Below are 10,865 nucleotides of genomic sequence, written 5' to 3' on the forward strand. Positions count from 1 at the left end.
AAAAAGGTGGTTTGAATGAGAATGATAACCATAGACTATTCAATTTTTCTGGCAGAGGTACGCTTCATGATAGTTTGATCCAAGGATTCCCGGTACAGAATGCATGTGTTTGGTAAAATCCACTGGATTTGCACTTGTCATGATTTTGATAAATGGATCGATCAATTTTTAAGTTTTTAACGGTACTATCAACACATGGACTAAAGCAGGTATAAATATCAATTTGCTGGAAACCTCTATTGTGCAAATCTAGCACATTTGTTAGACATGCCTTCTTTACAAGATTCATTTGACTAACACATGCCTTCTTTACAAGGAATCACTGAATGATTTTAATTGAGGCGTAAGTGAAATATGGCATACATGTAGATTCAGTGTTTGCCATAAAATTTGAATAGTCTATGGTTACCATCTTTGTGTATTCCACCCATGAATTCTGCATCATTCTACACCCACCCCCAACCCCTTCTCCTATGTTCCTCATTCTCTATTCTTTCAGATTTTTATTTTTCTTCCATTCTCAATGTCTCTGATACTGTATCTCAATCTCTCTCACACGTTATTTCAGTCATCAATGCCCCCTCCCCCTTGTCCCTGCTTCATATCCAAGTATCACTATTTCAAAATTAGGGCCATTTCAAGGTATGAATGAGACGATTACAGACTGAAACATAAGATACTGTACAATTAAGAGGGACCACAAAGACTGAAAAAAGTGAGGGAAGTCGTGCTTCACAAAGGTTGAGCCTGACTACTCACATTTCAAATTTTGAGTGGCATATAACCAATTGTAGCATTGGTCATATGTGTATATCGGTCAACAAGAAAAAAAAAACCTTGAACACCCCCCCCCCCCCCCCCCCCCCTGGTCAAGTAGAAATAGTTTCAATCAGATTATCAACTGTATTTTTATGCTAATTGTCATGGAAACATCCTTTCAACCCATTTTCTTTTTGAAAAAAAGTTTAAAATTGATTAGTTGACCAGCCAGCATGTACAAACATATTGAATGAATATCGACAATTTCAACTCATAACAAGGCAGGAGAATTTATAAATTGATAACATTTCATATTCTCAAGTATGAATTTATTCCCAGACATAGAAAATTTTCATATTGTGCAACACAAAAACATCGATAAACTTTTCAAGAAAACTAGTAAAAATATCACAAGTACATGTACATTGTGTTTACACAATATGGTCACAAAAGGAACCAAAAATATCTCATCTATGACATAACTTAAGACAGATTTTTTTTTAAATTGTACTATACTTTACAACAAAGTTGTATGGCATTGAATATAAAGCCTGGCTGAAACTCCACAGTCCACACCATGAACAAGAAAGAAATGAACAAAAAAAAGAAGAGAACAATAAATTACAATTTATGACATCTGTTTTGGACATTGTGGACAAACATTTAATTGTATCACTTCAATGAAAAGTTCCACTTTACATCGATTTCCCGCAGAATAAATTAATTTAGGCACAATGCACCATGAAGAACATAGAAGTGAAATAAGGGAAAACTTGGATATTGGAGAATTGGAATCGAGATGGTTCAGCAAGACTGCCTGCTGATTGGTTAAGATAGAAGATTAAGAGTAGTTTGAGAATGAACAATGAAACAATAGTTTCCTCCTACTTGTAGTTTCAATGTAAAGAAAAGTATTGTCTAACAACACTTAAAGCAGTTTCGTTATAATTGGCCTGCATAATTGTGCTTAAAATCTCTCATTTAGGACATAAATAAATTTATCAAATATGGAAATCTTGAAAACTGCTGTTAAACCACACAATGGTACTAGGTGATAATTTCAATTTCAAACGACTCAAGTGGTAGGCTTATTTCACCTTTTCCACATCCTTTATTTTTAAACAATAAAGGGGAAAAACAATTTTATGGCTCAGAAAAGGAAAAATCTCACATGGCCTTACACTCCGCTTTTATACAGAAGCAAAAAACATTGATGAAATGTGCATATGTGTTCTCAATTTTAAATATGATTTGGTCTTTGGGTAAAAATAGAGAGCGAGTGTAACGCCACGTGAGAATGATATCGAAATAGAAATATCTGATTTTCTACAATGATATCATGACAGAGGCAAAAGGATTGCAAAGTCTTTGAATTCTTCATCTGTCGTCGGCAATCCTTTCGTCCCCGAATATAACAGGGGGAGTTGGTTTCCCCTAGAACTAAGATTGGTAATGTCACTATGGCAACAGTTCATGAGATGTTAGTAGCTGTCGCAACAACAGTCATTAGTCTCACACTATAACTCGTCGTGATCTTCATCATATTCTTCATCGGCGTCATCGTCTCCACCGGGTGGGGGAGCGCCTGCACCGTCATATAATTTACTAACTATAGGATTAACAACAGCTTCAAGCTCTTTTTTATGCTCTTGGTATTCCTCAGTATCTGCATCAGGATTTGCATCTAGCCATTCTATTTGCTCATCGACTGCGCTCATAATGGTGTCTTTTTCGTCATCTGATAATTTACCGCCAAGCTTTTCTTCGTCATTGACCTGGTTCTTTAGCGAGTAGGAGTAGCTCTCGAGCTCGTTCCTTGCCTCCACCTTTTCCTTCGTCTTCTTGTCCTCCTCGGCGAACCTCTCGGCTTCGTTCACCATCCTCTCAATGTCCTCCGGTGTCAGGCGGTTCTGATCGTTTGTGATGGTGATCTTTTCTTTGTTGCCGGTGCCCTTGTCTTCAGCGCTAACCCTCAGGATGCCGTTGACGTCGATCTCAAAGGTGACCTCGATCTGGGGGACGCCACGGGGTGCAGGTGGGATTCCGTTCAAATCAAACTTTCCTAGAAGATGGTTGTCCTTTGTCATGGCTCTCTCACCTGAGGAAACGGCAAAGGATTATATTTATTAGATTGGTTTACTGCATAAAGTATTGGATGTCTTTACCCTGTGATTCCAAAGGATACAATTCATGTGATCACTTACCATTTTTTCACAACACGTTTCCTAATGACCAGGGATTACGACCGATGTTATCATGTATGTCACAGGGCAAAGTAATCAAATTTCAGATTGATGTGGATTTTCATTTTGGAGTATTAAATATTGTGCTTTATCATTGTCAACATCGACCTTTGGTTACAAAATAATTCATATATTCCATATGTGTTAAAATGAAATGTTACAGGTACCATAATGTAAAATCCTCCATGTTTTATTTTAATTTCTGCATTTTAATATTTTGGTAAAGCATGATAAAAACCTCAAGTTTTCTAGAGGATCCGATGATAATAGTATGTGATATAATATTTCATTAAACAAATAGCCAGTGATTTTCACTAACTGTTGATAAGCTACTGAAATCTTTGCAGCCAATTGGCTCAGAGCAAATAATGCTTCCTGAAACATTCGACTTGACAAACTCACCTTCAAAGACCTGGATGGTTACAGTTGGCTGGTTGTCAGCAGCTGTGGAGAAGATCTGGGATTTCTTGGTGGGTACAACGGTGTTCCTGCCGATGAGCTTGGTCATGACACCTCCAACAGTCTCAATACCCATGGTAAGTGGGTTAACATCAAGAAGAACGAGGTCACCTTCAAAGGAAACAAAAGACACCACAAAATGATTAGATCAATGTTTCATGCTGAAAGTCAAATTCAGATTATGCATGTACTCTATGCCCTGTAAAGTTCAGCCATTGGTTGTAGTTCGATTTCAAAGGCCGATTGCATTAATTTACCCATGCAATTTAAGCATGAAAATTAGTTACATGTTCAATATTTTAACTTTGTGTCATGGTCATCAACTTGACTAAAGCAGTGGAATTCTCATAATCCTGTTGTCATGCAATATTAATGAAATAAGATATCTTTTGCATTAGTCTAAAAAAATTGTAATTCCAGCCATAAAGTAATAGATGATATACCCCAAGCACTATTTGATGGACCGAGGACATAATCAGTGTCAAATTTCAAATAACTTCATGTACAACAGACAACTTTCACGCCTATAAATACTAATGCATTTCCTGACATTAAATCTCCCTCCCTGCCTAAACACATGAGAATTTACGGTAACAGATTCATCAAGTCTATAACTCATTTGAGAATCACTTCTAACCATACATCCATTACTGTTGGTCAACTTACTTGTCTCTGCTTCTCCGCTCAGCACACCACCTTGAACTGCGGCACCATAAGCGACAGCTTCATCAGGGTTGATTCCACGGGAGGGTTCCTTGTTGTTGAAGAACTCCTTCACCAGCTGTTGAATCTTTGGGATACGGGTGGAACCACCGACGAGTACAATCTCGTGAATTTCCTGCTTCTTTAGACCGGCATCATCCAGAACACGTTGGACTGGCTTCATGGTAGAACGGAAGAGATCCTGAGAGATGAAAGAGAAGAGTAGAAAATGTGTACTCAGTCGGGTTCACTCCATGAAGTTGATCACATCAAAGGACTGACAGCGTGTTTCATAAATAAAGCACTATAACGTTTGTAATTACCAGAACAAACATAACTCGAGTTTACTGCACTTTCGAGAAAATATATTTCCATTTCATAACTTCTGGTAAACAAGTTGAATTCTCCAAGTATTTATTCTTCCATTCACAATTTGGTTGCCACACCATTTTTCATTTGCTATATTTCTGGAAATTAAGACATGCAAACATAAACAATGAAAAAAATTCTTCCAAGTCTTTCCAATCACATCTTTTTTTTTTTAAATTAATAAAATTTAAATGCAAAAAATTGCTTACCATGTTCAATTCTTCAAATCTGGCACGGGTGAGAGTCTCTGAGAAGTCTTCACCATCGTAGAAAGATTCAATCTCAATACGAGCCTGGTGCTGGGAACTGAGAGCCCTCTTGGCCTTCTCCACCTCACGACGGAGCTTCTGGACGGCCCTGTTGTCCTTCCTCACATCCTTACCCTTCTTCTTCTTGTAAAGCTTGATGAAATGCTCCATCACGCGCTGGTCAAAGTCTTCACCGCCTATGGTCAAAGATTTTTAAATGTGGAAAATGTCAATTGCTTTTGTTTTTCTGTTGCTAGATAAATTCAGCTTTAAGAATCCCTATATCGCCCCTATGCTGCCCAACTTTGGCAAAAGGAAGCAAGTGACACAGTCAAATTTGAATCAGTGTTATTTCTGAAACACCCTTCGTATGTTGCGCGTTCAGGCAAAATTTGGGGAGGAAATTATTGTTCTATGGAAAGATATTGGAGAAAACATGCTGTTAAATTGCATCGACGCCTATGTAAATGACGAACACACATTGCTCATCTACATTAAATGATACTTATGTAACTCGCTTCCTTTTGTACGGCAGTATGAATAATCAGCAGTGTCATAACATTTCCCATCTAATAATTCTTACTTCTGTAGACTGAAATTCAAGAAATTAATGTAAGAATTCTCTCCCACTGTACGTAAAAGCACAAAATAACTGAAAGTCTTGAAATCTCACAAGAGGTCACACAAGTAATGCTTTAGGTTTGCCTAATTTCTGATCAGCTTTATTGCATACATGTACAACTGGATATTTATTAACCAAGGTGGTAACTTGTGAAATATTAATGAGTTTTTCTTACCAAGATGAGTATCTCCATTGGTTGAGATAACTTCAAATACTCCATTATCGATGGTGAGGAGAGAAACATCAAAAGTACCGCCACCAAGATCAAAAACAAGAATGTTCTTTTCTCCTTCCTTCTTGTCCATACCGTAGGCAATAGCAGCAGCAGTACTGTGAAATATTAAATTTAAAAAAATTAAAAATAGGATTCATTTTTCTCATCCATCTTTTTCTTCAGCACAATATTTAAGTCAAGCAACTCACTTCATACTAAGTACAGAGAGATTTATTTCCAGAAAACTACATGGATATCTTTGATATTTCCCCTTTTCTCTCATTAATGCTTCAATGTACACAACATTGAGCTTCAATTCTTTTTAACCTCATTCCCAATGTATTTGCAAGAAACCATTGGCGGCGGAGCAGGGGATTATCTTTTGTGTATGGGGGGGACGGCTATTGTTGCATCCCCCCCAAACACAAAAGAATCATCCTCTGCTCCGCCGCCTATGCAAGAAACTCCCAACTCTTCAAAACATTACCTGACATGGCCTATTCATAAACAAATTGAAACACAATTTTGTTATAAATCTGAACTCACTTCATGCTTATACTGCACTCTGCGTCCTCTGGAAAAGGCACAATATCAATCCCATCACTATTATAAGAATTGAATACTTACGGTTCATTGATGATTCTCATAACGTTGAGACCAGCGATGACACCAGCATCTTTGGTTGCCTGGCGCTGGGCATCGTTGAAGTAAGCGGGGACAGTCACAACAGCATGGGTAACCTTCTTACCCAAGTAAGCCTCAGCAGTTTCCTGCATTCAATAAATGGAAAAGAACATTTATCAGCAAACCCTGCAATGGGCCTGAACTTAACAATTATTTGTGTTCAGAAGAACTCTGAAAGATACATGAATTCTTTGAAAATAATTCTCAAAGTCTGATGGATCCATGGATTTTCTTAAGTTGCGAGCCTACTTAACATTATTCATGTTCTGAAGACCTCTTTCAATCATTAACTCTTCTAGATCTCTTAAATATAAGTTTGACTGATAAATTAAGTAATCCTACATGTACCTTTTGCCTCCGACAAAGATTCTGCTAGGATCGAAAGCTTAGGCCCCTTTTGACTCTCTAATATACATGTACCTAAACAACAGACCTTTATATTTTTACAAGTCAATCAACATTTAGAGCACAATTCCTTTTTTAAGCAGTAAAATTTGAATCATTAAAAAAATTAAAGAGACAGTATTCGCCATCTCTTTTCAACTGCTCCAATCATCTAGAAGTGCTACATGTACCTACAAAAAAAATATATGTGAACAATCTAGCCAGGGGTCCTTGTCATAAAACTTGTAATACTACATGTTTGCAATAGCAGTTTACAAAATCACTCAATTGGATTGGCCGATAGTGAACTTGTTATAGAGATTGTGCATTTGTTAGTATAACAAGTCTTTATGAAACAAGATCCTGGGGAGTGTTTCATCAACATTTTCATCCGACAAGTTGTCAGATCTGACATCTTTCTCTGATGTTGATTGGCTGAGAGGTACTGTTGATATGGTAACTGTCGGATAAAATGGGACTTGTCGGATAAAACGACCAACAAGTCCTTTCATGAAACGCCCCCCGATCTGTAAAAGTGTCCAACTCGTCTTACCTTCATTTTGGTGAGAACCATAGCGCTGATCTCCTCTGCAGCGAAGAGCTTGGAGTCTGAGCCAATATTGACACGTACATGAGGCTTGCTGTTCTTGTTCTCAAGCTGGATTAATAAAGGGGAAAAGACATTTGTAACCACAGTTGCGGAAGTAATAAGTGCATTGATTTTTATATTAAAATCAATTACATCATTATGATCACAATTCTTTGCTACAGTGGTATATGTAAGCTATCACAGGCATGTGAAAGTCGTGTCGTATCAATTCAGGCTAAAGCCATCGAGTTTCAATGCTAGGGGAAAGTGCAGATCTGTTTCTCCCCCATTATGTCTGCAATCAGCACAATTTGTGTTTTCTCTGACATTTGGCGATAATAATTCTATGAAGAATTCCATGGGATGTCATGCCATTAGGATGCAAAATCCGATTAGCCTAAACTTTATGATTTAACCCCATACTCCTTACAATATTTTGAACCATGAGCCCTCACCCTGACCCACCAACCCCGGCCAACCTTAAACGACCCTTATCATGTATTTCAATACATCCAAGACAGGAGCAAATGTTACGTCACCACCTGGAGATTGGGTGGTGGTGGGGGGGGGCAAAGGGAAGGGTGGGTAGGTTCTCAGCTCACCTTGAAAGGGAAGTATTTTAAATCATGTTGGACGGAGCTATCATCCCAGTTCCTGCCGATCAACCTCTTGGCATCAAAGACGGTATTTTCGGGATTGCTTGTCAGCTGATTCTTGGCTGCATCTCCGATGAGACGCTCGCCTTCACCGGTGAAAGCGACGTATGAAGGTGTGATTCGGTTTCCTTGGTCGTTGGCGATGATCTCTACACGGCCATTCTTGAACACACCCACACTGTGGTGAAGAAATGGGAAAGAAAAGTAATGCCATTGCATATAGACCTTGATTTTCATCGACACAACTGTTATAAGCTACTGAAATACTTGTATCTGAACGGCCAAAAGCAAATTTTGTTGAAGAGTGAAATTTATTTAGATGCTTCCTGACACTCACCCAAGGTCCCAACTGAAAAGCAAATGTTGTGAAACAATAGTGATGATAAACTTTGTGTGAGTTGTTAATCCAGGCATGAAAACTTTATTTATAGTGCAGTCCATTTTCTATTGGGCACTTTTCAATTGAACACAAGTCAGATTGAATTCAAATGGTTATAAAAATACTTAAATCCAAGGCCAAAGAGAAGCACTGAGGCCCATATTATATATATGGCATCCAATGTCCTGTGCCTAGGTGGCCTTGGTTAATATAAGCCATAATTATTAATACATCCATTCCTAAGCTGAAAAAATGGGAAACAATTTATCAAATTATAAATCAATGTTTAATGCATTATTTAAACTTAAAAAAGAGAACCTTATAATGCCCAAGAAGCTTTCAAGTTCAAGCTGAGGGCATGATTTTGTGGTATGAATAAAAACCAAGTGAATAGACCTAATTCTTTTTATCAGAACCAGACTGATGAAATTAACAAGTGGTTCATTTCAATCATCAACCTTACCATGAATATGTTGTGCCCAGGTCAATTCCGATGACGGTTCCAACTTCCTTCTTGGCGTCTTCATCGTCGTCAGCATTAACTGCGAGAGACGCAGAGAGTGCCACCAGGCACATGCACCAAACAAGTTTCCTCATTTTGATATTATTTCTTTCTGTAAAACATGTGAAGGGTGAAGGAGGAATAAGTTTAACGTTAAAAAAGTTCCAACTTAACTTTGACCCCAAAGATAATCGCTAAGTAATGCTTAAATTAAAGTTAAACATTAGAAATAAAACACATCCATATATGACATCGTTTGAAATTGTCAGCTCATATAAAATCTAGTTAAGTTGGAACTTACACTTTAACGTTAGATAGATCTAGGCCTAACGTTAGGCCCTATATATGTTCCATGTATAAGGGCTTAGCCTTAGCTTAGCCTTAGGCTAGAGATCTAATCCTGCATTGTGCATGTCAGTAAAATTGAACGAAAATTGAGGATTAAAAGATGCCTATTCTCAGGCTAATGAAAATGTTACATCACTTACGAGTACATTATCAATACTAGAGGTGTATGTTATTTGGTGTATGTTATTTGGCAAAGAAGGGGGGTGAAAGAAGTCAGGAGTCATAAAAATTTTATCAGTCAAACTGGACAACAGACGATGGACACACCCACTCTCACAAAACAGCTAGAGAAATGATATCTGCTTAAATAAAAGCTTAAACTACTTTCGAACACAAACTTCAATTTCGTACTCATGAAACTGCAAACATAAAGTAACATTTTAGCGCAATCAATTCGATTTGAGAACTCCATTCTTCCCGGTCAAGACTCAATTTCCCATCTCATCTCATTCTCAATTCTCATTCTCAGACTCAAGTTAAGCACGTCCTGTTGAATCTTCTCAACATGCACAAGAAGCTCGAGTTCTGAATGAAATTCAACATAATTTTGGAGTACAACATGATATCCAATGAATAGAAATTGAAATCTGGTGTATACTTACATTTCTCAAGTTTAAAACACGGTAAAAATAGGCAAAAATCCTCTAAATCTCGGATATATTCACGGAGTATTACAGTCGCATACGAACAGCTGATTGCACGGAGAACGAATGATAACTAGTGTGTTAACAATTTCTGGAGTACACGTGTGTAAAATGAATAGAAAGATGCTGTTACGGGGAATCACGTTGATTTTTACGTGTGCGTAGCTGATCGTGGCCAACGATGATTGGCCAGCTACCGGCAACATGGCCCGCTGTCATTGGTCAACCGTAGTGACACGTAAACTTAGTCAATAAGAAAAGTTGATGTCATAATATCTGACACAACCCCTTCGTGAAATTTCAGGAAAAATCAATAAGGAAAATAGAGAATACCTCTAGAAAACTAACGTGTCCTTTCTAAAATCTGACGTGGCGATTTGATTTCATGCCCAGTTTAGTAAGCTAACACACGTCAAGTGATATTTAGGGAATTCACCTAAAAGTTCACCCCAGTTCACCCACAAATTTCAACATCATGAGACTCCAATACCCCGGGTCCAACACAGTGAAAACGCTGTAAAATTTTTACAATTCTGTTATATGAACCTAGCTTGCAGTACTTAGTTGTTTGACAATTTTTACAATCACGCCTAATTTATCTAGAATTGGATGTTAAGAATTCAACTTTGTTGCTAAAGGTTTTAAACGCTTGCTTAAAGTAGAAAAAAGGATGAAAACTTGGTTGTAAAAATAACAGAAAATAATCGAAAATCATTTTCGATTATCACAGTGCAAGGAAACTCTAGATCGGAGATTAAACAAGTTGGGGTTATTAGAATTAAATAATAATAATAATTGTAATGTCATATACGAGCAGTTGCCCGAAATGCAATCGTACTATAAAATGCATAATTTTCTAATGGTTCGTGATGACTAAATATTTATTTTTGAAGAAAAAAAAACGAAGGCCGAGGGGGTACGGTAGGCCTATATTATTTTCATTTTTTTTAATTCACGATACGTTTGCTCTTATGACAACACAAATTAAAAAACGAAATTCTAATATATTTTTTTAAATTTTTGATGGATTTTTTTTTAAGTATAAGTGTGTGTTTTTCTCTCC

The 10,865-nt window shown here is 37.4% G+C and overlaps 1 protein-coding gene across 1 annotated transcript; it reads right to left on the reverse strand.

Annotated features, from left to right (window-relative positions):
• Nucleotides 1-1,061: 1,061 nt before the first annotated feature.
• Nucleotides 1,062-9,928, reverse strand: LOC121428459 (endoplasmic reticulum chaperone BiP-like). Its single transcript, XM_041625074.1, has 10 exons — nucleotides 9,761-9,928; nucleotides 8,772-8,922; nucleotides 7,876-8,107; nucleotides 7,238-7,342; nucleotides 6,244-6,386; nucleotides 5,578-5,732; nucleotides 4,742-4,977; nucleotides 4,128-4,365; nucleotides 3,405-3,572; nucleotides 1,062-2,857 (listed from the first exon to the last, which is right to left on the reverse strand). Exons 2-10 carry the CDS (start codon nucleotides 8,903-8,905, stop codon nucleotides 2,277-2,279), a joined length of 1,992 nt encoding a protein of 663 aa, XP_041481008.1. The 5' UTR covers nucleotides 8,906-8,922; nucleotides 9,761-9,928; the 3' UTR covers nucleotides 1,062-2,276.
• Nucleotides 9,929-10,865: the final 937 nt, after the last annotated feature.

Source organism: Lytechinus variegatus, chromosome 15 (genome assembly GCF_018143015.1).
Source record: "Lytechinus variegatus isolate NC3 chromosome 15, Lvar_3.0, whole genome shotgun sequence".
NCBI lineage: Eukaryota > Metazoa > Echinodermata > Echinoidea > Temnopleuroida > Toxopneustidae > Lytechinus > Lytechinus variegatus.

What these genes read in the sequence shown, in the direction of transcription:
- LOC121428459 (XM_041625074.1), bottom strand. Translation starts at nt 8,905, where the DNA reads ATGAGGAAACTTGTTTGGTGCATGTGCCTGGTGGCACTCTCTGCGTCT. An exon ending in CTGGGCACAACATATTCATG is followed by an intron (nt 8,108 to 8,771) that starts GTAAGGTTGATG and finishes TCTTCACCACAG; the next exon opens with TGTGGGTGTGTTCAAGAATG. An exon ending in TAAAATACTTCCCTTTCAAG is followed by an intron (nt 7,343 to 7,875) that starts GTGAGCTGAGAA and finishes TTATTAATCCAG; the next exon opens with CTTGAGAACAAGAACAGCAA.